Source organism: Zalophus californianus, chromosome 17, assembly GCF_009762305.2.
Source record: "Zalophus californianus isolate mZalCal1 chromosome 17, mZalCal1.pri.v2, whole genome shotgun sequence".
Classification (NCBI taxonomy): Eukaryota; Metazoa; Chordata; class Mammalia; order Carnivora; family Otariidae; genus Zalophus; species Zalophus californianus.
In genome coordinates this window covers 53,172,335-53,200,002 of record NC_045611.1, presented here as the reverse complement: position 1 = coordinate 53,200,002, position 27,668 = coordinate 53,172,335, and the positions used below count along the sequence as shown (strand labels likewise).

The window sequence follows — 27,668 nt, the reverse complement described above, 5'->3', positions numbered from 1 at the left end:
CTCAGCGCGGAGTCTGCTTCTCCTTCTGCCCCTCACTCCCCTCTCGTGCTCTCTCTCAAATAAATAAAATCTTAAAATAAATAAATAAAAGTGAGCCAGCTTGAAAGCCGGTCCTACGACCCGTCAATCCCCGGAGGGCCGCTGCTCTGGCCGACTTGAGTGGACCCTCACAACAGACCCTGGGACAGGACCACCCAGCTGACCTGCTCCCCAGTTCCTCATCCTCAGAAACCAGAGGATAAACATTTAAGTCACTAAATTTTGGGGCTGGGGGGGGGCGGGCGGCTAATTTTACACAGTGAGACGTAACGCATACAATGACCCCAGCCCGGCCGCTTCCAGGGGCTCCAGAGAAGCCATGTTCCCGTTCCAGACCCTGTCTGCCTCTGCCACCCCTGGGGCCCCCTAGCCGCCGCAGGACAGAGGCACTCCAGCCAGCCGATAAAGTGTTTGCTGTTGGGTTTTCGTTTGGCTGGTTGTGTGTACACAGTGTATACAAGTTGAGTTGTACAGAAGCCCAAGAAAGAGCAAGAGACAAAGGGAGGTCGGGAGGTAGGAGCAGAGGGGTTGGGGGGGGGGGGAGAGGAGACAGATAAAAAATAGAACCACATCCAGAAGACAAGGGGATGGGGCGGTGGCGGCGGAGGGGGGGGGGCAGACACAGACAATCGCAGTAGAAAAGGAGCGGGAGGGCCAAAGGGAGGGGACCCTTCTCCCCCCTCCACCTCCCCAGCCCCCCGCCCCAGGTATGTACAATAAATAAGATTAAAAATAATTAACAAGATGCGTTTTCCCCCTCCCACCCGATGCCGAATGCCCTGGGGAGGGAATGGCCTTTAGCAAAGATCTTGGCCTGTGAGGGGGGGTTGGGGGGAGGGGGTCCCCCAGCTCTCTGAAGCCACCCCGCCCCCCTCAACCATACATAGACTTTTCCTATACATTATGTACAAGGTGGAGGGGGCGGGGCTGTGGCCGTGGAGAGAGGATTGGGGCAAGGTGGGGAGGGAAACCGTTACTAAATAGACATTTATACATATATATAAATAATTTCTCTGTACACCGGACAGCGGGAGGGCTGGGGAGGAAGTGGAGGGGGCGTGGGAGAGGGGAGGAGTTGAACTTTGAACCCTGCCCTGTGGGGGCAGCATGGACACACCCGGACCAATGACCCCCCCCCTTCCCTGGCGACGGGGCCCAGGGGGTTAGCTCCTGAGGACACAGTTCTGTCCCAACTCTCCGTTCATGGAAGAGGTGGCGCCCCCAGGCTGGGCGGGGTCACCCGCAGCGGCTGTGGGCCTGTGCTTGGGCCAGCAGGTCGCTGAAGGAGTCGAAGAGCTGTTCCAGCCACGGCTGGTTCCGCATGCACTGCTGGACCACCTCCTCCTGACCCAGGTCCTCAGCACCGCCCTCGATGGCCAGGGTCTGCAGGGCGTTAAACAGGGAGCTGGGGTGGGTGGCCACCAGGGCCTGGAGGTCTAGGGATCAATATTCCAGGGAAAGGGGTTGCTGGGAGCTAGACCCCTGGGTCTGAGGGAGGAGGGGGCTGGGGGTCTGGACCCCTGGGTCTGAGGGAGGAGGGGCTGGGGGCCTGGACTCCGGGGTCTGAGGGAGGAGGGGGCTGGGGGTCTGGACCCCTGGGTCTGAGGGAGGAGGAGCTGGGGGTCTGGACTCCGGGGTCTGAGGGAAGAGGGGACTGGGGGTCTGGACTCCGGGGTCTGTGGGAGGAGGAGCTGGGGGTCTGGACTCCTGGGTCTGTGGGAGGAGGAGCTGGGGGTCTGGACTCCGGGGTCTGAGGGAGGAGGGGGCTGGGGGTCTGGACTCCTGGGTCTGAGGGAGGAGGAGCTGGGGGTCTGGACTCCGGGGTCTGAGGGAGGAGGGGGCTGGGGGTCTGGACTCCGGGGTCTGAGGGAAGAGGGACTGGGGGCTGGGCTCCTAGGTCTGAGGGAGGAGAGGGCTGGGGGCTGGGCTCCTGGGTCTGAGGGGGGAGGGGGCTGGGGGTCTGGACTCCTGGGTCTGAAGGAGGAGGGACTGGGGGCTGGGCTCCTGGGTCTGAGGGAGGAGGTGCTGGGGGTCTGGACTCCTGGGTCTGAGGGAGGAGAGGGCTGGGGGCTGGGCTCCTGGGTCTGAGGGGGGAAGGGGCTGGAGGCCTGGACCCCTGGGTCTGAGGGAGGAGGCGGCTGGAGGCCTGGGCTCCTGGGTCTGAGGGAGGAGGGGGCTGGAGGCCTGGACCCCTGGGTCTGAGGGAGGAGACGCCTGGAGGCCTGGACCCCTGGGTCTGAGGGAGGAGGGGGCTGGGGTCCAGAGCAGAGCCTGTAGGGCCGAAGCCCAGGGCGACGCGCGATGCGGGCGGGCTTACCTGGTCCCGGCAGCGCAGGAAGGTGTGGTACTTATAGTGGTGGAGTGAGTGGTAGAGCGTGTAGTATCCCGACTTGTCCAGCTCAACTTTGAACTCCTGGGCAGATGGAGCGGAGAAGCCTCACCCCACTGCCCAGTGCGGGGCAGCTCCTCTCCCCAGGCGTCCATACCGCCCGCCCATCCCCAGCCCCACCTGGGCTCGGACCACGCTCCTCTTGAGTTTGCTGAGCGTCTTGCGGTTGTAGGGTTCTCCAGCTGGCCGCAGCCGCACGGCCCCCTCCTCAGGGGAGCCCTCCCCGCTCTGCTCCACTTGCAGCTGGGGGAACGTGTGCAGGGCGTCCTGCGGGAAGCCAACCAGTCAGTGGGCCGTCCCCCTGGACCCACACTCTCCAAACCCACCACTCAGTTCTCAGATCCCCGAGTTGTCAGATGCCTCAGTTTCCCTCACACTGCAGATGAGGAGATACTCTGGAATCTTGGGTCTCTCAAAGGACAGAGGAGCCTAGACCTGTCTGGTGACCCTTATAATGTGCTCTGTGGCCCACCCAAGATTCTCCGAGACCCCTAATATTCCACTCAGGATTCTCAGCCCTAGCCTAACATCCTCCTCAAAATTTTCAGATATCCTAAAATCCAGAATCCCCAGTGCCAGGCTGACACTCCAGCCCAGAAGGCTAAAACCAGACTAATACTCCATCCCATAATTCTCAGACTTATCCTAATATTCTACTGTGGAAATGTTAACCCTGGCATAATAATATCCCCCTGGCATAATAATATCCTACCCAGATCTCTCAGAGCCAGACTAACTCTCACTCCCAGAATTCTCAGTTACCCTAACATCCCAGCCAGAGTGCTAGAACCGTATCGTCTGAGAGACTAACATCCCACCAAGAATTTTCTGAACCAGACCAATATCCGCCCAGACATTTTACGGCCAGACTAACATTCCATCCCAGAATTCTGTTGCCCTAACATTCTACCCCCAAATTCTCAGCCCCACACAACGATCCCCATCAGAATTTTCAGAGCTGCCCGAATATTCCATCCCCGAGACCTTGGCCATTCCAGACAGGATGACTTAATAGTGAAGACTGAGATGCTAAGAAGCCCGTGTTTACAACAGAGCAGCCGTCAGAATCCGCTTACCACTGTCCCCCAGCAAGGTCTCGCCCACCTGCTGTCCCCAGACCTGCGCTCCATAAACTCTGCTGGGCTTTCCCAGCTGCCCTCCCCTGACCTTCACGACGACCTCTCCACACCCATCGAGTGCCCTCCATCTAGGTCTGCAGAGACCCTCTCCTGCGGGAGCCCCGCCCTCAACTCTGCTCCTGGACAAGCCACACCCTTCCAGTGGTTGCCCCCTCCAGGGCCCGATGCTCTGCGGGAAGGGCCGTGGCTGACTTGCACCCATCACGCCCATGCCCGACCGCTGGGCCCCAGACCCCTCCTGCCCAGGCCCCACAAGCACCTGCAGGGCTGGGCTCAGCGACAGCCGCTTCAAGACTTTCTTCTTGTGCTCATTGAGGAGGCCATCGATCTTCCGCATGGGCGGCAGGTACAGCTCATCTGCAAGACCAGGAGGGGGCGTCAGAGGAGCGGAAGCCCCCCACCTGGCGGGGTGGGGGGTGTAGGGGGGTGGGGTTCAGAGGAGGAGTGGGGGAACCTTCTTCCCCAGGCCTGGGCTCACCGTGCGTGTCCTCCAGGGCCTGGATCATGTCCGGGTCGAGTGCTGTGCTCACCAACATCTCCACGTAGCTCCGGTACATCTCCCGCATCGCCCGGGTCTTCAGCAGACGCCCGGGGACTGCTCGCTCTGGGTGGGGTGGAGGGGGGGGTGGGGAGGGCGGGGAATGGGACACAAGCTCATGATTCCAACTTCATCTGAGGCCGCCTGGGTGGCAGACCATGTTCTAAGTACCAGGGCCAGAAAGAAATCCCTGTTCTCTGGGAGCTCCGAGTCCGAGGCAGACCAACGCGTCCCAGCGCAGTATGCTCTAAGGGTGGGCGTCACGGGCATTGACTGTCACGAGTTCGGCCTGGCAAGCCAGGAAAGGCTGGTTCAAGGTGACCCAAGAGCTAAATCCTGACTGATGGGGAAAAAAGCATTCCAGGCCAGGGAGCTTCATGTTTGACTAGTTCAGTGTAGCTTCAACAAAGTCTAAAGCAGCAACATAATGGGGTTTCCAAACCAGTGAAGCCACTCGGAGAGATCAGATCACAAAGAGCAAGACTGCGGGAGGAGGTGGGAGGTAAAGAAGACAGGGGCCTCACCCACCTGTTGTCCCCAAACCTGCGGTGGGTACTAGGGAGCCACGGAAGAGGTGTGAGCAGGGGAGGGGCAAGGGTTAAGTGTAGAAAGACCCCTCTGAGGCCATGTAGGGGACGGATCAGAGGGATGATACCAGAGGCCAGGGTAATGGACCACATAAGAAAGGATGAGGAAGTAGCAGGGCCATACAGACCGGATCCAGAAATGGCGGAGCAGGAGAAGAGCAGGGCCAGAGCTGGGGACTTCCCAGCTTTGGAGGTGGGGGAGCACAGGCTTGTGTGCCCGGAGATCTGGCCTGCCGACTGAGTAGCCAGTGGGGCTGCCCCTGAGACAGGGAAATTAGGACAAGGAACTCAGTGGGATCTGGAGGGAGGGGGCTTGGGGGAGGCCTGGAGCGGGGCCAGGGGGAAGAAACTACCGAGGCTCACTGGGAAGCTGAGCCTGCCAAGTGAGAGGTGAAGCAACAAGGCCAAGGTCAGGACTTGAGGGACACTCACATGAAACCCAAGAAGGCACATCGGGGAGAAAAAAGCAGGACGGCCATGAATGGCCCTAAAATATCCCTCAGGAAGTGGCATGAGAAATGTCCATTTGACTCATCCACGTGGAGGGTCCTCGGTGACCGCCGTTTCAAGGACCAGAGCGACCACTTGGCAGGGGCAGTCAGACCCCACCAGGCCTTGGCCCAAACCCTCCTATGGCTCTCGTCTCGCTCAGGGTAAAACCCTTCCAGTGGGACCACACAGCTCCAGGCCTCCTGTCCCTCCAAGATCGGGTCCTGTTCCGTCTCTGCCCTCACGTCTCACCCTCTCCTCTTACTCACTCGCTCCAGCCACTGGCCTCCTTTCTGATCCCCAGACACGCCCTGCCTGGAATGTTCTCTCTCCCAGTCACCCAACCCCAACCCCGTTGCACTCAGATGTCTGCTCCAATGTCATTTCCAGAAGCCTTCCCCAACTCCCCCATCCCCTGAAAACACCCCCCTCTATACCACCTGGATCCTCTGTACCAGAAGTGCTTTTCTTAACTGCCTTTAAGCCTGGCCAGCCTTACACTGACCATTTTTCACATTGTTTTGTGTTCTGTTACATAACGTGTTTATCTGATGGACTCCCCCAGCTAGACTGTAAGCTCCCATGAGGATACGTATTTTTGTTTATTCTGTTCACTGCTGGAACCTCGTTTGTGGCACGAAGGAGGTACTCAATAAATAAGTGCAGAACGGGGCTCAGGAAGCCAAATGGAAGGGGACTAGAGGAAGAGAGAGAGGACCGTCACCACAGTGTCTTTCTAGAACTTCTATTACGAATTTGAGGAAGGAGAGAGCATCGGCTTCTGGCACACGGAGGGTCACCACTCTCAGACAAGAAAGAGGGTTAGTTCTGAGGGCTCCTGGGCTGAGGGAAGCCTTAAGGTCAGCTAGCATGAGTCACACCCACTCACTCCTGGTCGAATGGGCTGAGGGGAGACAGACCCAGACCCATACTGGCCTCTGGCAGGGGAACTGCTCCCAGAGGCGGGTGGAGTTCAGTTCCCCCCATTTCCAGCGCTCAGGAAATTCAGAGCTCTCCATGCATGTGCACAGTGGCATTATTCACAGAAACAACCCAGAAGTCTATCAACGAGTGCATGGATCCATACAACGTGGTCTATCCGTGTGGTGGGATAGTATTCAGCCGCAAAAAGGAATGAGGTCCTGATACACCTACCAGGCGGCTAAACTCCAAATGTTACACTGAGCGAAAGAAGCCAATCACAAAAGTCTACACGTTGTTAAGAGTCACTTTTGTATAATGTCCAAAAGAAGGGAGTGATAACCAATCGATACAGGGGTTCTTTTGGGGTACTGAAAGTGTTCTAAAATTGACTGCCAAGATGGATGGACACCTCTAGGACTACACTAAAAACCACTGAATTTTATATTTTCAAGTCGGTGAACTATATGGTGTGTCAATTAAACTTAAGTTTGTAAATCGTTTAAGAAAAAGGATAAGGGCCAGAGAAGGAAAGACCTGCAAACCTGGGCCTTTGCTAAATCTCCTCCCTTGTGGCACCTTCATGACCTGCAGCTTCCACCTGGCCTGATTTAGCATCACCCTGCCCAGTTAAAAGACTACATTTCCCAGGCTCTCTTGCAGCTAGGTGTGGCCATGTGACCGAGTTCTGCCCAATGGGATAGGAGAGACAGGATATGGGCCACACCCAGATCCGGCAATTTAAAAGGAAGGTCCAGCCATTCGTTGGCCCCTGAGTCCCTTCCCACCGGCAGGCCTGTGGCTTTGGGGCTGCCGGGCTGCCTCTGACCACGTGCTTGAGGACAGCATGCAGGCGGAAGGCACAACAACAAGAAGAAAGGAAACAGAGACCCTGGACAACCTTGAGAAGAGCCTCTTATTTTCTAGGAAACCACCACCTACGTTGTGCTTTGATGGAAAGAGAACTCACTCTCTCATCTGAGTGCCTGCACGCTTAGTCTCTGTTAAAACAGCTACCCCTGGGGCACTGGGTGGCTCAGTCGGCTGGGCATCCAACTCTCGATTTCGGCTGGGGTCATGATCTCAGGGTGTGAGACTGAGCCCGTGCTCAGTGGAGAGTCGGCTTCTCCCTCTCCCCCCGCCCTCCCCCTGCTCGTGCTCTCCCCACTCAAATAAGTAAAATCTTTTTAAAAATTTTTAAAAAGAACTTTAAAAACAACGGTATCTATTTTGTAGCCTGCTATGAATGTCACACAAGTTAACTTGGGTACAGCATTTAGAGAAGACAGCCATCTCAGGCACCACATGACTGACAAATATCGCCATCATTTTAATTTATGAGTTCTCGCTGCTGTCTCGCTGACACTACCTGGAACCCCATGAACTGTGCTCGCCCATGCCTCCTCCTGCTGCCAGGGATTCACCTCCTCATGCCTCCCCACCCGCCCGGTGGCTGCCGAGGGCCTCACCGTCCTCGCTGGGTGCTCCTGGGGATGACTCTGAGTCTGAGGAGCTGCCTGGTGGACCCCCGCCCGCCGAGGCATTGCCCGCCGCCTCCTTCAGCCACTTCTTCCTCTTCTTGGGGGGCGGCTCGGCCTTCACCTTGGTGGGCCGGGCCTTGGGCAGCCGGGAGGTGGCGGTCTGTCCTGCGGTGAGGCTCCGCTCAGGCCGAGTCTGCCGCCCGCCTGCGCTCCGCTCGCCCCGAAGCGGCCGCTCCCCACGTGTCACCCGCTCTTTCTCCTTTTCCTTCTCAACGGGCCGTGGTGGGGATGGCTTCTCAGCAGCAGGGGGCTCAGGCACAGGTGTCTCAGGCGTCTGCTCTGGGGGCTTCTCACATACTGTCTTATCAGGGGTTTCGGGCTTAGGAGGTGGTGCCGGGGCCTTGGGAGGAGGTGCAGAGCTGCCCCCGGCAGACACGGGGCCCTTGGCCTGCCCAGAGCGCCTGGAAGGGAATGCAGAAGGGACTGTATGCAGTCAGCAGCCGCGAAGAAACCCAAATTCTCCTCCAGATCCCCATCTAAGCCCGTAGCTTTGAGCACAGAACCAGCTTCCTCTCCTGACCTTTGTTTCTTCTGAGCCTCTGTCTCCCCCCATCCCAGACCTGGCTCTCTTTCTCTCTCTCTCTCTCTCTCTCTCTCTCTGGGTCTCTGTCCCCCACCCTGTGTCCACTCTCCCCACCTCTACCTCTTCTCTTGAATGTTCCATCCCCGTGCCCGTCAACCCTGCCCGCCGCCTGCCCCTTGGCCCCCAGGGTACCTGACGGGCACTGGGGGCCGGTGCCAGGGTTTCCGAGCACAGACCCTCACATAATCCTTCTTGTTGACATTTTCCAGGAACTTTACGTAAAGGCGCTGATACCGGTTTTTTGCGTCCCCAAAATACCCCAAATACTATGGAAGGAAAGAGGCACACAGGGAAATCCTTCATCTACCGCAGCCAGGCAGCCCGACACCCGAGACTCGCCCCATGCTGCGGGGCCCCCCACAGAAGCCTCCTGGAGGTGGAGCCTCCCTTTGGGACACCCCCTGGACAGCAGGTGAATCCCAGCCACGCATGAGGGGGACCCCCTCCCCCAGGCCTCCCCGACTCCTCATTCCCCTCTGCAGGCTTACATTACTGGTTGCACAAAACTGTCGCTGCCCATCCTTGATCTCGGGAGTGAATTTCTGCAGCAGGGCCTTCTGCACTCGCCAGATGGGTGGGGGCTCCCGCCCCGTCTGCAATGCCAGCTGAGGAGGGGTGCAGTGAGGCCAGCAAAGTCAGCCCTTGCTCCTGCCCTTCCTGCCCCCAATTCCGGACCCCGTGTCCTCCCTCGATACCCCCTTGAGAAAAGGCACTCTCGTCAACAGGTATCACCGCACCCTGGCGGGCACATTTTTTTTTTTTAAAGATTATTTATTTATTTATTTGAGAGACAGAATGAGATAGAGAGAGAGAGCATGAGAAGGAGAGGGTCAGAGGGAGAAGCAGACTCCCCGCTGAGCAGGGAGCCCGAAGCGGGACCCGATCCCGGGACTCCAGGATCATGACCTGAGTCAAAGGCAGTCGCTTAACCAACTGAGCCACCCAGGCGCCCTGGCTGGCACATCTCCCTTGGCCCCAGGACGTTCTCAGTCCTGGGGAGGCAGCTCGAGGCTGGCCACGTTCCCCCACCCCCAGGCTTACCCAAGACTCTCAAACAAACTGTTCCTTCTTGTGCTACAAGTTTTAGTTGTTACAATGTTACGGCACAACGCCCCTTCAGTTAAAGCAATGTCAACTCCTGAGCACCCACCCACCATTTTCCAGATGCCGTGCTGGTGGGGGCAGGGGGGGGCGGTGATGCGCAGGCAGGGGTAGTACAGTGGTGAATGAGACTGACAAGGCCTTTGGTGGGGTCTTCATTACAGAAGCAGACAAGCAACAAAGTAGCAAATAAACAAAACAGGGTGAGGCTGTGGCTTGTGCCAAGAACAGACGATGACAGCTGACCTGAGACCACTAAATTCATGCCCCTCTCCACAACGGGGTAAGACACAGTGATAGAAGGCTCCCCTGTCTCCACTCCCCCAACACTCAGATAACCTCCCCACCACGAGACTTGTGTGACCCCCTGGCTGGATGATGCAAACTGAAGGATGTGGGTCAGACCCAGCGTCTAATCTGGGGAGAGCGTCTAATCTGGGGAGAGCGAAGGGCACAGCAGGAGAGCCAGACATGACACCAAAAAAGAATGACAGCACAAGTAATAAACACGCTAACGGCAGAACCCCAGACACTGTGGAAGCCTAAAAGAAGGACCTCAAATGCAATCTGACTCCAAGAATGCTTCCTGGAAGAGGCGACACCTAAGTCCTTTCGGAAGGGCAATGTCTTCTGTGAAGGGGCTGAGCAATGACACGGGACAGCGTGGAAGTGTGACGGGGGCACCTGGGTGGCTCAGTCCATTGAGCGTCTGACTCTTGGTTTTGGCTCAGGTCATGATCTCAGGGTCGTGGGATCCAGCCCCACATGGGGCTCCATACTCAGTGTGGAGACTGCTTGTCCCTCTCCCTCTGCTCCTTCCCCCACTCTCTTTCTCGCTCTCTCTCGAATAAATAAAATCTCAAAAAAAAAAAAAAACACAGATGCAGCAGAAAATGTGCACTGGGTACTGTGATAACCCACAGATGAACAGAAGTTAGTCCTCGCAAAGAAATCACACTCAAGTGATAAAACAGGATTCAGAAGACAATTCCAATTAGATTGGTCATAGCTCAGAACCAGGCTCAGCAGAAGTGCTGAGATCAATTAATGATGTCTGTCACTGGCAGCAGCTGTAACACTTGGGTCTGTGTACCAGCTATCCACTGCCTACTCTTAGTGTGGGTCAGTGGTTTTCACAGCCATGATTTCATGTGTCCCTCAGATCAACTAGGGGAGGGCAAAGAAGTGCCTACAATAACCTGATGAGAACGAGGTCTAAAAAAGCTCTTGGCTGAAGTCACAAGAGGCAGGATGAGACAGGGATGCAGGCGCCCTGGCCCCAAGTCCTTTTCTCCAGGCTACCATATGGTTCCCAGGCCTCCCTCCTGGTGACCTTGGGGAGCCAGGTCGGAGGCCCAAGAATTGGACCACATCCTGCTCTGCTCCAAAACCTTCCAGGGCCCCTAGTGCAGGCTCCACGATCTGGCACAGCCAGATTTGGCCTCAGTTTCCTTTCTCTTCTCCTGTCCCTGCCGAGCAGGCCATCCAGATCCCTCCAAGTTCAGCAGATGAACCCCAGACTTTCTGATGCTCCAGGTTTTTGCAAATGCAGTACCCCCCCCACGCCCCCACAAATGGGTGCTTTTGCCTCTCAATGTTTTGGTTTTTTTTTTAAAGATTTATTTATTTATTTGAGAGAGTGAGAATGAGAGAGAGAGAGAGAGTACATGAGACGGGGGAGGGTCAGAGGGAGAAGCAGGCTCCTCACCGAGCAGGGAGCCCGATGCGGGACTCGATCCCGGGACTCCGGGATCATGACCTGAGCCGAAGGCAGTCGCTCAACCAACTGAGCCACCCAGGCGCCCTTGCCTCTCAACGTTAACATGATCTTCCCCATTCTAGTTCTCAGAAGCCTGTGAGAAAGCCATCAGAGCATCCCTCCCAGCCAGGGAAGACCATCCCCTCTGTCTCTTCCACTACCCAATCAGCCTCCTCAAAAGCGCTGGCTGATTCTCTGGCTGGACGCAGGCCCCTTGGCTCACCACACCCCAACTGAACTTGGTGGCTTTCCCAAAACCACTCTTCCTCTCCGCCGTCATGGGGCTCAACCCCTGGCATCATCCTTGCCTGATCTCCAACCAGGAATCCTATCATGGACCACACCCACTGCTCCTGCCCCTGCCCAGTGGAAGCCACAGCTGATTGGAGGAGACCTGACCAGGCAGCCAATCTACACGCAAATCACTAATCCTATCTTGGGCCCAAATGCTGAGCCGGACCAATCAGATTCTCTTCTGGGAATCGGAACTCTTGAGAAGCAGACACCAGGGCAGTAAGCAGCAGGATGGGAATGAGCTAGAAACACCTAGTAGGATGGTAATAAGAAAGCTTTGGGGCGCCTGGGTGGCTCGGTCAATTAAGCATCTGACTCTTGATCTTAGCTAAGGTCTTGATCTCAGGGTTGTGAGTTCAAGACCCACACTGGGCTCCACGCTGGGGGTGGGGCCTACTTAAAAGAAAAAGAAAGAAAACATCATGGTCCATTAATGGGGGAATCAGTGTCACAGGACCAAGGTGGTAGACTGCCACCAAACCTAGACACCTCCCCAGCCACCATCCTACTAGCCAGGGACCCTACCCACTGCCAGAAAACCCAAAGTGGACTCTCAAGCAGGTGCCCACTGAGCTCACCCCAGCATGACCTGGCACCTGCTCACCTTCCCAGGCTCAGCACTCACAATCCAGCCACTCAACCCCTTGAATCCCTACACATCACAAGTACTCCGTGTTTTTGCTAACGACACAAACTTTGCACCTTGCTCCCCCGCCTGGACCACCCTCCCACTTCTCTCCACTCAACAAACTCTTACGAGCTCAGCGTTTACATTCTGCTAAATCTTCAACATCTCCAAGAACTGGGAGTTAATGTTATCAGTCCCATTTTATAGATGGGGAAGCCCAAGTAGAGGGGGGGGTGCCAGACTTGTGCTAATTCGGCTGGCCCGAGTGTGTTCCATGAGTATAAAACATACACAGGATTTCAAAGGCTTCATATGCAAAAAATGTAAAACATCTCGTTAGCTTTTTCTGTGTTGATTACACGCTAAAATGATTATTTTAAATAAGCTGTGTTAAAGAAAATACACTCCTGTGGCTAATCTCACCCATTTTTAAACTTTATTTTTATTCTTTTTTTCTTTTCAGAAGTCTCCCCGCCCATTGTAGGGCTTGACCTCAAGGCCCTGAGATCAAGAGTCACGTGCTCTACCGACTGAGCCAGCCAGGCGCCCCTCACTTTTTTTTAAGCGTGGATACAAGAAAGCTTGAAATGATGTATACAGCTCATAATATTTCTACTGGACTACCATTGTTCTGAAGCAATCTATGGCCTGTTGCCCGTTTTCACAGATCTATAAGCTAAGAATGGTTCCTAATTTTTCAAGGATCATAAAAACAAAACAAGAAGATATAACAGAGACCCTGGGCCCTGTAAAGGCTAAAATATTTACTAGCGGGCCCTTTACAGAAAAAAAAATTGCCAAGCTTTGCAGAGATGAGTAACCCAAGCAAAGCATATGGCATACCTACTGTGTGCGACCCACGGTCCCGTGGAGCTTTAATGCCTGGATCCTCCCGTTACCTGAGGGAGGTACTAACGGGATCACCCCCATTTTGCAAATGAGGAAATTCATTGTCAGGAAGGGTCGACACCAGCCCAGCCCAGCCCAGAAGCGGCAAGGATTTGAACCAGTCGGGTCAAGGCCAAAGCTGGGCTCTCAGCAACAATGCCGCCAGCCTGCCCTGACTCCAAGCACACCAGCGGGTCTCCAACGTCTGCAGGAGTGGTTCAGTCCTGGGGTTGTGCGTCCCCCCATTGTAATGCACACTCATGTTGTATTTTAAACATCTGAATCCTTGCCCGGCCCCGTGCCATCTGGGAGGTGGTGTCGGATGGCTGGGGCTCCAATCCCGGCTCGGCACCCACCAGCCGAATGAGTCCCTCTCTCTGAACGTGAACTGCCTCATCTGTAAAAGCCCTGTTCTTTCAGCCCAGTGCTGGGCGCCGCCCCCCCCCCCCCCCCCCCCCCCCCCCCCCCCCCCCCCGCCCGGCATCTGCCACTGCCATTGTCAACATTTGATAGAATGTACACAGGGAAAGGCTGAATCGGGTGCTGACAGCCCAGGCTCCTGGGGCCAACAGAGCTGGGTCCCAAGCCATGAAAGTCTAGGAAGGCTGCTTTAGTACTTGGCACCTCAGTTTCCTTCCCTGTGAAATGGGAAGAGTAATCCCTGTCATGAGAGATGATTAAAAAGACAAAACTTCGGGGCACCTGGGGGGCTCAGTCGGTTAAGCGTCTGCCTTTGGCTCAGGTTGTGATCCTGGGGTTCTGGGATCGCACCCCACGTCGGGCTCCCTGCTCAGCAGAGAGTCTGCTTCTCCCTCTCCCTCTGCCCCTCCCTCCACTCATTCTCTCTCTCTCTCTCCCAAATAAATTTAAGAAATCTTAAAAAAATAAATAAAGAGAAAGCTTGAGAGACAGCGGTGAATGCTGCACAACAATGTGAATATACTTAATGCCACTGAATGGTACCCTTAAAAATGGTTAGAATGATAAATTTTGTGGTATGTAAAGGTTACCACACTTAAAGTAAAAAAATGGGGAGTGCCTGGCTTAGTCAGTAGGGCATGTGACTCTTGACTAAGGGTCGTGAGTTCTAGCCCCACGTTGGGCATAAAGCTCAGTTAAAAAAAATTAAGAACAAGGGGCATCTGAGTGGTTCAGTTGGTTAAGCGTCTGCCTTTGGCTCAGTCATGATCCTAGGGGCCTGGGATTGAGCCCCACCTCGCACTCCCTGCTCAGCAGAAGCCTGCTTCTCCCTCTCCCTCTGCCCTTCCCCTGCTTGTGTGCTCTCTCTGTCAAATAAATAAATAAAATCTCTTAAAAGAAAATTAAAAACAAAACAAAAAAAAAGATCAAGCTAAATTCTGAATTCTGACTGATATGTCCCAAATCCTGTCCTGAGGAGTTGGTAGTTGTTCCTATCATTGCTGTTCATTCGCTATCTTCCTCACCTGTCCCAGCTGAGGATCAAATCAGTCTCAGAAATCACGAAGTTAAAATGAAATAACATGGGGTGCCTGGGTGGCTCAGCTGGCTGAGCATCTCTCTGACTCTTGCTTTTGGCTCAGGTCATGACCTCAGGGTCGTGAGATCAAGCCCGGCGTTGGGCTCCGTGCTCAGCACAGAGTCTACTTGAGATTCTCTTTCTTCCTCTCCCTCTACATCTGCCCCTCCGCACTGTGCACTCTCTCCCTAAAATACATTTCTTCCAAAAAAATGAAATAACGTACACAAGATGTTTGGGAGTGAGAAAGACCATAAGGGATGCAGGAGGAGGGACCAGGGAATTTTATGATTGCTGGCTGGTTTTGGGAACATGAGCAGTCGCCCTAGCATTTTACTTTGTAATTCCCTATTACCTTTTATCAATGTTCTTTTGGATGAAGCAACCACCATGCTAAAAAAATGACAAGGCATGGATGACAGAACATGACGTCTGGAATTGGTGGGGTAGGGCAGGGGGCAGAATGTGCTAGAGCAGAGAGGACGCAGGACTAGCCAGGAGGGGACGATGGTGGAAGCTGAGTAATGGGTACATACAGTCCCATTATTCTAGTTGCTCTGCTTCTTCCGCAATAAGACGGATTAAAAATCATACAGCAAAAGACACACTAAGTTCACCTCACAGAACATACGAAGCAGCAAAGCATAACGATAATTGTTTAAACCGTATAATTAATTCATCCCACAATACCTCCGTCTGAAGAAACACCACCACAGAATAAGTTAAACACGATAATGTACATCAAGGGCCAAACATGTTCTTGGCCCCCACAGTCAATACTCAGTCCATCACAGTGACTAATATGAAAAAAAGGCCCTAGTCTTTGCTGTCACCATCAAGGTGACAATGGCTTGCTGACCTACCAAACACTTGCTCAGCCTCATGTTCTGGGAGAAATCTTACATGAGCATCTGATGTCACCTACCCTTGTCCCGCACCGGTACTATTAATCCTCTGATCCAGATCTATCTGTCCAGTGAACCCAGTACAAGAGAGCTCAGCAAACTTTTTCCATAATGGAACAGATAAGAAAGATTTCTGGGGGGACGCCTGGGTGGCTCAGTCGTTAAGCATCTGCCTTCGGCTCAAGTCATGATCTCGGGGTCCTGGGATGGAGCCCCACATCGGGTTCCCTGCTCAGCGGGAAGCCTGCTTCTCCCTCTCCCACTCCCCCCGACTGCGTTCCCTCTCTTGCTGACTCTCTGTCAAATAAAAAAAAAAAAAAAAAAAAAAAATTCTTGGGCGCCTGGATGGCTCAGTTGGTTAAGCGACTGCCTTCGGCTCAGGTCATGATCCTGGAGTGCCTGGATCGAGTCCCAGATCGGGCTCCCTGCTCAGCAGGGAGTATGCTTCGCCCTCCGACCCTCCCCCCCTCATGTGCTCTCTCTCTCTCATTCTCTCTCTCAAATAAAACCTTAAAAAAAAAAAATCTTAAAAAAAAAAGAAGAAAGATTTTTTTGGCTTGGTGGGTCAGCTAAGCTCTGCCTGAACTACCTCACTCTGCCACTGTATGGGGAAAGCAGCCCTAGAGGATTTGTAAATGCATGGGCACGGGTTGTGTGCCAATAAAACTTTATTAATAAAAAAGGGCAGGGCGCCCGGGTGGCTCAGTTGGTTAAGCGACTGCCTTCGGCTCAGGTCATGATCCTGGAGTCCCGGGATCGAGTCCCACATCGAGCTCCCTGCTGAGCAGGGAGTCTGCTTCTCCCTCTGAACCTCTTCCCTCTCATGCTCTCTATCTCTCAAATAAATAAATAAAATCTTAAAAAAAAAAAAAAGGGCAGGGGACTGGATTTGGCCCACAGAGACCAGTTTGCCAACCCCTGCAGTAGAGTCACTGAAGTAGGGAATGGGCCGATCTGCATAAAGTTTAAGATGTGGCCTGACAGTCGCCGGCTATTACGTTTACAGATTACATGCGTGTGTGTATTCATAGGTACGTTTTGTCAAGGCCTGACGTTTCCACCATTATGCCATACACTGCAAAGGAGCCTGCCTCTCCTGGCTTGTGCAATTATATTAGAAGCTTCACTGAGACCAGCACCTGCCTTGTTCCTTGCTAGAACCCCAGCACCCAGAATATCTGCAGTAAACGTTAACAATCCCTTCCTCTCATTTACAGGACACACACCGCACGTCTCAGAGCCTCGCGCAGCCTCTGCATGTTCCCGCCCCATCAGCCTGGGAATTCAGGACCGCCCGGGGCTGTCATCCAGCAGACGCTCCATCACCGCTCTGGGGCCAAAGCCCCCGGCCCCCGCTTTCAGACACGACGCGGCCGGACTCACCTTGAGAGAAGGGATGTCCTCGGCGCGGATGACGAACTCGTCGCGCTCCCGGAAGATGCCCTCCCCGCCGCTCTCGCCCGCCTCCTCGTCCGTCTCCCCGCACACGGCCGCCGTCTCCTGCTTCTTGGCCAAGTGCAGGGGCCGGGCGTCGGGCGGCTCGGGCTCCTCCGGGGACGGGGCTGCGGGCTCCTCGGGCGCGGCGGGGGCGGCGGCCGGCGGGGGCGGCGGCAGGGCGGGCGGCGAGGGCAGGGGCGGCGGGGGCGGCGAGCTGGGCACCGGGGCCACCAGCGGGGGCGGCGAGGGCAGGGCCGGCGGCGGGGGCGGCGGGGGCGGCGGGGGCGGCGGCTGCGGCGTCGGGGCGGGAGGCGGCGAGGGCGGGGGCTTCTCCTCCAGCAGCGGGGGCTCTGGGGGTGAGAGAGGCATCAGGGCGGACTCTGGCGCGGGGCGGCCCCCTCTCCGCCCCCCACTGCACGGGTCCCTGAGGTCTGCGGTCAATGTGGATCAAGGTCTGCTCCCAGCCCTTTCAGGCTCCTCTTCCCCAGGGTACCGACACAGCCCTCTTCCTGCTCTGCACCCCCATACCCCTTCGGATCAGCCGGAGTTCTTCACCTAACACCCCAACACCCATCTCTGCTCCAAATCCCACTCATCTCCACTTCTTACTCCTCTGCTGTTGCCCTGAGCCTGCTCATCTGTCCCCTGTCCCCTCCCGGACATTTTTTTGTCTTTTTTTTTTAAGATTTTGCTTTTAAGTGGGCGCCTGGGTGGCTCAGTTGGTTAAGCGACTGCCTTCGGCTCAGGTCATGATCCTGGAGTCCCGGGATCGAGTCCCACATCGGGCTCCCTGCTCAGCGGGGAGTTTGCTTCTCCCTCTGACCCTCTTCCCTCTCATGCTCTCTATCTCTCCTTCTCTCTCTCTCTCAAGTAAATAAATAAAATCTTAAAAAAAAAAAAAAGATTTTGCTTTCAAGTAATCTCTACACCCACCATGGGACTGGAACCCACAACCCGGCAGATCAAGAACAGAATGCTCCACGGACTGAGCCAACCAGGCATGGCCGCCCTCCCCTCCAGGACTTTTCATACCACTTCTGTCCCCAGACAACCACAGGAAGCCCATGTTCCCTTAACTTCTTTCTCCAATGTCCTAATAAGCCTTCCCACCCAAACAGGGTGCTCTGTCCTTCCCCATCTTTTTCCTGGCTTCCACATACTCTCACCTTCTGTCCCTCAGTGTGGTCTGATACCATTACCCAATGTCCTTCCATCAAAATCAGTCGTCCCTTGTCCCACCACCACCCCTTCCTCATCCCTCAACTGCCTCTTGCCCCAAGTCCCTACAAAGCTCCTTGCCCTGACACGGCTCCTAGTTCCTGAATGCCATTCACCATCCCTAGCACCTCTTCTCTTGTGCCTGAATGTCTCTTCCTATGCCAACAGCTCCTCAACTCCCCCAAAGCCCTTCTGCTCTGTCAAAATCCCTCCCTGAGACCCCTTTCCAGCTCCAGCGGTAATTCCAAGCCCCTGAATGTTCATCCTGTTGCCCCTTTTAGTCCTTAACACCTCTTAGTTGCCTCCAAGCCCTTGCTGGCTCTCACCTCCCATTTTTTACCTTCCCTCCCAATTCCCCGATCATTCCATCTGCACCTCTACCTCATTTCCTGCTCAGGGGGGGATCTTGTCCTTCTCCATCCAAGATCTTCCCTGCCCTTTCCTCGGACTGCTCTCTACTCTGGGGATCATTCATGCCCTCTGCTTCCCACTAACTCCCCATGGGTTTTTCTAGCGTCCCCCTCTAACGCCTTAAAATTCTTCCTGATTCCTAAAACTGCTTCTTCTCTGTTGCTGTGTCCTTAGCTATGAGCCTTCCTGACCCTTCCAAGGTTCTCGCAAGCCGGTGCTCACTCCCATTTCAGCAAATCCTGACACTCTGCTCAGAAGCTCCCAGCATCTCTCAGCTCTGCTTCAGCCTCGCACCCTCTCGCTCCCTTGCTCCGTTTCCCACCTTCCTACAATCCCCTAGAAGCCCCCTCCATTCCCTAGGACGCCTCTGAGCCCTCAAGCCCCCTCATTAACTGCCACAAATGCCCTTCTCCAAATCAATGCCCCCGTTCCCCCATCAAAGCACCTTAAAATTTGTCCAAAGCCTCTCTCAGGACAGAACACCATCCAGACCCTGCCGCACCCCCAGCCCTTCCCTCTCACCCCCCGCAAGACCCCATTAATCAATGTTCCAGTCTCTCCCTATACCCCCCTCCCCCACCCAGGCGTCCTTCTGTCTTTTGCCACACACCTCTAAATCCTAGCTCCTTCTTGGGCCCCTGAACCCCTGCCGGTTTTCAAAGCTCTCTCAGTACCCTGTCTCCCACCTGTCCCGGTCACTTATAACCTGCTCTGTCTCCCACCAGTCTCCAGTGCCCACCTTGGGGGCGCCCTAGCATACTTAGCACCTATGGACAAATTAGAAAATGATACCTTTCTCGCAACACCTGTTTGCTCTCAATTTGTAAACACACAAATCTACTTCATCTACAATGTGAATGATGCCCCTTAAACAGTGCACGACCTGCACAACCATACCCAGTGACCTGAATAACAGGGAAAGCCTCATCCCACCCCCAAATCATCTTCCCAGAGCTCACCGGGTGTGCCATTGCTGCTGGCACTAGGGAGCCCCGGGAGAGGGGGGGGCCCTGGCACCGCAGCCTCAGTCGCCAAGGAGGGCACATCTGGGGTGGAAGTGTCTTTAGGCCCAGCGAGGGGTGGGTCATCGAGTGCCGAGATGGCTGAGGAGATGCTCTCTTGCAGGTCCCGGTTCTTGGCCACAGAGTCTTCTTCGTCCGAGGAGAAGGAGGGCAGCGTCTCCAGGTTGCGCTTCAGCTCCTCGTCCAGCCGCTTACAGGGCGAAGGGCAGCCCAGCCCTAGCCCCTCACTCTCGGCCGCCTCCAGCGCACCCCCCAGCCCGAAGGCGCCAGCGGGCGGCGGGTGTGGCACAGCAGGGGTGGCAGGAGGCTGGGGCTGCAGGCCACGGGCCGGCCCGGAGGACGGCACGCTCTTGGGGGGGCTGAGTGGGGGTGTCAGGCCAGCCTGGTAGAGCGGCGGATGACGCTTGCCTGACTTGAGGAAGTCCAGGAAGGAGGCCATGAAGCCGGACTTCATCTCTGGCTGCTTCTCCTCTACCTCCTTGATCTTGGCCTCAATCTTCTCCCGGGTCAGGCTGGAGTCCAGGCTGTTGTGGTCAGCACCGGGTAGAGCATCGCCAGAGGAGGCTCCCAGACCCTCGCCGGCCTTGGGCACAGACAGCTTGATCTAGATATCGGGGAAGTGGGGAGTCAGGGTCCACAAGTCTGGGGCCCCAAGTTCCCTCCCAGCTCAGAGGCCGAGGTGCAAGCCCCCAACCTTCCCTTAAGACCTAGGTCAAATTCTCACTTTCAGCCTGTAGAACCCTAAAATTCAAGCCCACAGACCCCCTCCTCTCGCGTTCCAGAATGACAGGACTGGAGTTCCTCCCTCAGCACTCACTGATCCCTCTTTGCTTCCAGCCCGGGAATCCAGCCTCCAGCCCCTCCTCCCACGAGACCCAGCAATTGAGAAACCCCCAATCGCAGGTCCTTTGAGACCTAGAACCTAAGAACCCAAGCTCCAATACCATGGGCCTCCCTCTAGACCCCCAAAGTCTCAATTCTCAGATCTCTCTGATGGTGGAAACCTAGAATCTCAACACTCAGGTTCACTTCCTCACAGGTTCAAGAATATAAACCACAGGGCGCCTGGGTGGCTCAGTTCGTTGGGCCACTGCCTTCGGCTCAGGTCATGATCCTGGAGTCCCGGGATCGAGTCCCGCGTCGGGCTCCCTGCTCGGCGGGGAATCTGCTTCTCCCTCTGACCCTCCCCCCTCATGTGCTCTCTCTCTCTCTCTCTCATTCTCGTTCTCTCAAATAAAAATCTTAAAAAAAGAAAAAAAGAACATAAACCACAGCCCCCATCCTGCCCCAGAACTGCAGTCCAAAACTTTTGCTTTCTCTAGACCTCAGCCATCCCGACCCCAGTCCCCCTCACCTTAAGTGGCTTTAGGGGTTCCAGCCGTGTGCCCCCTGCCTCCTCGGCCTTCCTGCCCCGACCACGGCCCCGGCCCCGAGGTTTCTTGGCCCCTTCAGTGGGCGTGGAGGCTGAGGCTGGCCCAGCAGTGGTGGGGACCTCCAATGGGCGGATCCGGGGCCTACCCCGGGGCCGGGGCGGGCCATCGCGCTTAGCCTTTGTGGGCTTGCGGCCACGGCGCCTGGGGCCATCGGGGCCTGGGTTGGGTGGACAGAAGTCGATGTCACCCAGGGGTGAGAGGGTCGGGCGGGAGCGGCAGCTGGACACCAGGTCAGGCAGGCGCCGAGGGTTGAGGCGGATGTCAGCGGGCACATCGGCCTTGTCCTCATCTGCCTCAAACTCGTACTCCTGGGCGTACAGCTTCTTGGGCGTCTGGAAGGGTGGGTCACGGCGCCGCAGTAGGTGGAAGGAGGACGTCTTGAGCAGCTTCTTTGGCTTGGTAGAGCAGAATATGGGCGAGGTCAGGCCTCCCTTGGGCTCTGAGGCAGGCGGCGGCGGTGGAGGGGGAGGTGGGGGTGGTGGGGCCGCCTGGTGTGGCCCACTCTGGATCAGGCCCAGAGGCTCCGCATTGACCGTGGAGGGCAGCTCAGGCGGTTTGTTGGGGTCCAGGCCCAGGCCCGGCGTCTCGGGCCCGGCTCCAGACGCCCGACCCGGGCAGTAGGGCCCATAGGGATCATAGGCAGGGGGGCCTGGAGGTGGCCCAGTCCCCGCCTTGGGATCACCCTCGTCCTCGGGCGGCCCTGCCTTGCCATAGTCATCCGCTGCCCCTCCACCGAACATCTCCTCCATGGTGGGGAAGAAGCTGCGCTCCTCATCTTGGAGCAAGGAGTCAGGAAAACAGATGGACGTGAGTGGCACAAAGCGGGGGGCCTTGGTGCCTTGCGGGCTGGGGCTGCGGTAGGCACCGGAGGGATCCTTGCCCTCGGTATTAGGTGGGCCCACGCCAGTGTCACCAGGCCCCGGGGGCAGTGGCTCCAAGGCCCCAAGCAATTCCTGCATGGCGCCTGGTGGCTCCAGACTCTCCTCAGGTCGCAGGCGGGGGCTGGGGGCACCAGGCTCCAGGCCGTGGCTGCGGAGGTGGGCCTCAAGCTGGAGGGGCATGGGTGGTGGAGGTGGGGGCGGCGGCGGGGGCGGCTGGGGTGCTCCATCACGGGTGGCCGGCTCAAGGAGATGAACGCCAACTTTTGGGGCACTGGGAGAGGGGCTGGGGGCATGGCTGAGGACCGAGGGGAGCAGTTGTGGGGGGGGAGGTGGAGGCAGCACCAGTGGGAGGTCAGGGCCCCCAGCCTCCAGGAGGAGACCGTGGGGTGTGGGCTGGGCAGGCTGAGCCGTGGGAGGTGGGGGTGGTGGGCTCTTTTGGAGGAAGGCCCCCAGCTCCTTGGCACCTGCCCCATAGTGGACAACTGAGGTGGCCAGCCCCTCCGGGGTCTCGCCGCCCCGTTCTGGCCCTTTCTTCTTCTCCTTCAGCCTCCCCAGGCCCAGCTCCAGGGCTGCTGTGGCGCCCTCATCGAGGCTGGCACTGGTACGGATGACGCTCTGTAGATGATACCTCTGGGGGTCTTCCTTGGCCAGCTCGTAGGGTGTGCCTGGTGGACCCCCGGCCCCACCACTACCCCCAAGTCCCTTGGAAGCATCCGCTGCCCCATCTTCACCCACCAAGCCATCTGCCCCTGAGGTCCGCGGGGGGCTAGGTGCCTGCAGGAGATGCTGGATGAGGAATTCCTCATCTTCTGTGCGCTCAGCAGGAGGCCCACCAGGCCCAGCCAGCAGCTCCGAGCCGTCCGCTTTGCCTTTGTAGCCACCTGCTCCGGCTGCGTAGCTGCCGGCTCCTGGAGGCGCCAGGAATGGGGCTGAGGCCAGGACAGAGCTCAGGTATTTGCCAGGGGCTCCTGGAGAGCCGACTCCAGGCGGGCGGCCGGGGGCAGGCGGTGACTGCAGTGGGCGGATGATGTGAGAAGGGCTGGCCTCCCCACCACCCCCCAGGGAGCTGGGCCCCCAGCCACCGCCGTGACCTGAGAGCGCTGGGGAATGGCCAGTGCTGTAGCTGAGCGAGGGGCTGGCCGTGGGTAGCCCCTGGGAGTGGGCAGCTGGGCCTGGGTATGGCTCGCCCTGAACCCCATACAGCTGCCCCTGCAGCTGATCTGGGGAGTAGCTCTGACACGTGGCTAGGCCGGGAGGCGGGGGACCACTGGGGGGCTGCGGGGGCCCCCCTGAGTAGCTAGGGCCTTTGCTCAAGTCCTGTGCTTGACCCCCTCCAAACCCTTGCCCATAGGCCTGGGGTCCTAGAAGCCCTTGGGGCTGACCAGGGGAATAGGCTTGGCCACCTGCCCCACCAGCCCCAGAGGCCTTCCCAGTGGCATAGGCCGCTGCTGGCCCACCCAGACTCTGGCATTTGGGCGTGGCCGTTGAACGGGGTGGTGGGGGCCTGTTGGCACCGCCCGCAGCTGCTCCATAGCCGCCTTTGCCCGTCTTGTAACCGGGCGACTGAATGATGGGGCGGTAACCTCCACCGCCACCCCCTGCCCCACCTCCTCCAGCCGCCTCGGGGCCTGCAGCCCGGCCCGATGCCCCAGCCGTGGCTCCACTGGGCCCAGCCTTGCTAGGCTCGCCAGCACCGGGGGAGGGCTCCCCACCGCCCAGGGGGCTGCAGGCCAGGTTAGCCCTGTGGCCCATGGAGGGATAGCTGCCTCCACAGCTCAGGTAGTGCTGGAGGGCATGGGCTGGTGGCGGGGGCGGCGGGGGCTGGGCACTGGCTGGCCGCTGGTAGTGCTTGATGACGGTGTCCTGGCGGGGCAGGGCCCGCTCGGGTGGCGGGGGGCCTGGGGCAGCACCCGAGAAGTTGTACAGCTGTGGGGAGGATTGCTCGGCGGCAGCGGCAGCGGCGGAAGAGGAAGCCAGCAGGTTGAACTGAGTCGGGAGGTGGCGGGGAGGTGGGGGAGGGTCTGGGGGGCCGGGGCGGTATGGAGGGGTCTGGGCCGGGCCGAGACCAGCGGGCCCCAGGACACCGCCCCCCGCCAGGCGCTCAAAGCCCAGCGAGGATGGCACCGTGGGTGCCTGTGAGGGCTTCAGGTGCAACACGTCATGAGGGGACAGGAGCCCATTAGCTGGGGGGCTGAACGGGGGGTCTTGGAGGCTGAGGGACGAGGGTACTGGGAAGGGGCGGCTGCCGAAGGAAGCCGGGTGCTGGTAAGCCGACAGGGCAGAGGAGGATGGAAAGGTGCTGGAACCCGGCAGGGCGCCTGAAATGAAGAGCTCCGTGGGGCCTGGCGTGTGCATGGCTGGGGACGATGGAGAAGACCACAGGTCAGGGCGGACCACGTGCCAGCCCCACCCTGGCCCTCCTGGGCCGGCGCTGGGCTTACCTGTTTGCCAGGAAGGACTGCGGAACTGGGAGAGGAGAGAGGAGGCAGAGGGGCCAGGCTGGGGGCCCCGGGACTCCAGGGCTGAGATGAGGTTCATGACGGAGGCGTCGGGCCCTGCTGAGCCCGCGTGGTGGAGGCCAGTGTCGAAGAGTCCAGAGAGGCCTGGCCAAGGACAAGGGGGTAGAGTCAGCTGAGTGGGCTTGTGAGGCAGCGTTGAAAGGGAAAAGTTGGAGGCCAAAAGCAAGCTGGGTCAGGGAAAAGGGCTGGAAGAAGCAAAGAGGAAGACTCAAAGAGAATAAAGTGGACACAGCCAAACTAAGGAGACAGGGCCGAGGACAACAAAGGGGAAAAGGGGAGCCAAAAAGCAGGATGAGGTGTACGCCAATCGTAGGAGCAGGGAGCCCAGGGGAGGGAAGGTAGGCAAAGGAGGAGAAACACCCAGACTCAAAGGAAGTGGGTGCAACGGGACAGAATTCTTATGGGGCGGGGGCAGGGGAGACACAAAAGGATTTGGGCAGTTCTAGCAAGGAAGGGGAAGGGATGGGGTACCTGGGGCCACTTAGAAGGACCGGAGGGCAGGCCGAAAGGGGCTGATTAGAAGTGGGAGGATCCCGGGGGGAAAAAATGGGAAAGAAAAAAGGTGAGGAGCCAACCAGGCAAGTTAAGGACCAAATCGGACAATATAATCTCCTTGCTGGTTCAACAAGGAAGAAGGGAACCAATCAGAAGCGCCAGAGGCACGACTACAGGGCGAAGAGTAAGGTGGTGGGCAAACCCGGGAAAAAAAGGGAAGGTCCGAAGACTTAGAGCCAATCAGGAAGAAAAGGAATCAGGAAGAAAGAATTCACATAACCAAGGAACCAAGAGGATGGGCAAAACCCAGAGGAAAAGGACTGGGGTGGGATAGAGAGAAGGAAAAGCCTGGAAGAGAAGGTGGGATTTGGGGGCTGAGGGGACGGGGCCAATTGGAGCGAAAGAGGCGGGGCCAGAGACAAGGGTGGACGAATCCAGCGTGAAATTGAGCAGGGACCAGCAGCCTCAGAGGCAACCAATCAGAGGAGAGGCAGCAAGGGGCGGGCCAGGACACAGGACACGGCCAATTAGGAGGGGTGGAACTTTCAGCAGCCAACCAGCTGCCTCAGAGGGAGGGCCAGCCCAGGCGGGGCAGGACGGGGGCCGTACCTGCCGGGTGGTGGTTGGTGGCATAGCTTTGCAGTGGGTGGGGGGCCGCGTAGGCCTGGCGGTGTAAGATGTCGGTCTCGGGGTGCGAGGTCCTGGAGCTGCCATAGACCAAGCTGGGGGGAAGGGAGAGATGTTAGGGTGTCCTCCGAGGTTGCCCTAGGAGAAGGGAACTCAGCAAATCCCCCGGGGTGTGGGGGGGAATCTTCCAGCTGACTGGGGGTTATCCTAAGGAACCTTGGGCCCTAAAGGAAAGAAGACAAGGGAATCGGGGTACCCAACGAAAAGAGTCATGAAACATTCCCCACTCGAGCCCCAATAAATAGAGCCCAGATAGTCTCACGTTTACAAACACAGCCATGCACAGCGACGAGACAAACAGAAGAGGGTGAAGAGTCGGAGAAAGTGCCTCAAGTTAAAAATGTGAAAGGCATGGACCTCCTACAGAGCCCACCACCCCCTGGATGACACAAGGCCCTGGGGCCAACCTGAGAGATGCATAAGGACGGCCACTCTACGGCACACACGTGGGAACACATGGCCCTGAACCTCATGGGGTGATGCAAACCGAGTCGGGAGCAGGAGGTAGACTGTTCCCCAAACGGCTGGGATGGGGGGTGGGGAAGGGATAGGACTAGGGGAAAGTACCAGGTACAAGTGCGAACATGAACAACGTCCATCCCCCGGGGTTGAGGTTCAAATGCATGAGCCCTTGCAAACCCAGGTATGTGTGCAAACGACTATCCAGCTCACCGGTGGGGAAGGAGACATACAGAGCGCTACGTCCCAAATGGAAAATCCTAACACATGTGGGGTCATGCCCAGCCACGCTGGGAAACCCAGGGGGCGGGGGGCTGGGGACAGGTGAAGAGTGAGGGCAGGACATAAACAGCAGGAAAGGGGCTGATTCGCAGGTGAGCAGGCTACCAACTAAGCACGAACAGGGCCCACGCTCACACACACAACCACACACCAGGGAAACATCTGAATCTTCCCATGCAACGGCCCCGATTCATGGCTCGGACTCAAGAGGTCAAATACTCCACTCCTCGCCATCAACTAGGATTCTCTGCCTTTGGGGGTGGGGGAGCTAAAGGGGGCGTGTCTCAGATTCCAGGACCCCCCCCACAGAACCCCAGCTTGGAAAGGGGGCGGGGCCCTGTGCCCACTCTGCGCGCGGAATTTCGGGGGGGGGGGAGGCCGAGTGGCGCGGCCTCGCGCAGTCCCGGAACAATAGGACGGGAGGGGGGGCGCCCCCCAGGTCTGCGTTCTAATTCTCCTTTCCATCCCACCTTTGCAAGAGCAGAGCCTGGGGCGCAGGGGGTATGGATCAGCAAGCCGGGAATCCAAGGATGGGGGGAAATCCAGGCCTTGCTTCGCCAGTCCCTCCCACCTTCCCAGGGCCTTTCCGTCCGAAATTGTTTTGCACCCCCATTTTCCCGCTGCATCTCTCCCTTTGCATGCCGGAGCTGGCTTTGGCGGAGTTTGCAATTTGCAAACTGGGGCGGCGGCGTTGTTGCAAACCGAGGAAGGCCGCTCCCTTGCAAGCCGGAGGGGAGTTTGCGATGCACGCGTCGCCAGGCGGGCCAGGCCCGGCCCGGCTGGGCCCCCACCCCTTGGCCCCTTCCTCCAGGCCACCCTCGGCTCCTTACCTAGCTTTCGCTGACCTCTCGTAACTCCATCCCGCCCCGGCGCCGAGCGGGTCCCCGAAGCCGGCGCTGGGGTAGTTCCTGTCCATGAATTGGCCGCGGTGGAAATTGGGGGGAGGGGGAGGGAGGGAGGGAGGGAGGGGGCGCGCGCGCGCTCTCCTCCGCCGCCGCTCCCTCCGCTGCTGCTTTTTTTTTTCCTCTCTCTCTCTCTCTCTCTCTCTCTCTCTCTTTTTCTTTGCAGCCGCCGAAGACCCGGGAAGGCCCCGGGCTGGGGAGGGAGGGGGCAGGGGCGGAGGGGCGGAGGGGCGGAGGGGCGGGCAAGGGAGGGGGGTGCAGCCGCCGAGCCAAGGAGGGGGGAAGGGGGGTTCCCCCTGGAGGGAAAGGGGGGTAGGAGGGACCCCGCTGTCTCCGCCTTTGCCCCGGCGCTTGCAAGAGAGAAGGGAGGGCGCGCGCTCAGGAGGGGGCGTCCCGGGCGGCCCCGGGGTGGGTGCGGGCGCTGGGTGCTCGCTCTCTCGCCGCCGCCGCCGCCGCCTCCTCCTCCTCTGCGCTCACGGTGCAGCCATCTTTGCACAAGGCGGCTGGGGGAGGGGGGAGGGGAAGGGGGGGCGGGCGGCGGGGTGTCTGGCTGCGCTCCGCTTCCTCCCACAATCCCGTGCAAATGCAAAAAAAAAAAAGAGAGAGAGAGAGAGAGAGAGATA

At 57.7% G+C, this 27,668-nt stretch overlaps 1 protein-coding gene across 3 annotated transcripts; it reads right to left on the bottom strand.

Annotated features, from left to right (window-relative positions):
• Window positions 1-409: 409 nt before the first annotated feature.
• Window positions 410-27,540, bottom strand: PRR12 (proline rich 12). Of its 3 annotated transcripts, XM_027619964.2 has the most exons (14): window positions 26,974-27,176; window positions 25,325-25,437; window positions 24,143-24,304; window positions 20,742-24,058; window positions 19,325-19,991; window positions 16,683-17,086; window positions 8,715-8,831; window positions 8,359-8,492; window positions 7,572-8,044; window positions 4,046-4,171; window positions 3,827-3,924; window positions 2,549-2,695; window positions 2,357-2,452; window positions 410-1,422 (listed from the first exon to the last, which is right to left on the bottom strand). In XM_027619964.2, the coding sequence occupies exons 1-14, from the start codon at window positions 27,057-27,059 to the stop codon at window positions 1,276-1,278; spliced, it is 6,087 nt and encodes a 2,028-aa protein (XP_027475765.1). In that variant the 5' UTR covers window positions 27,060-27,176; the 3' UTR covers window positions 410-1,275. The 3 variants fall into 3 exon arrangements, with proteins under 3 accessions (XP_027475765.1, XP_027475768.1, XP_027475767.1); XM_027619967.2 differs by lacking the exon at window positions 25,325-25,437 and having other exon boundaries at window positions 26,974-27,540; XM_027619966.2 differs by lacking the exons at window positions 25,325-25,437; window positions 26,974-27,176 and adding an exon at window positions 24,692-24,961.
• Window positions 27,541-27,668: the final 128 nt, after the last annotated feature.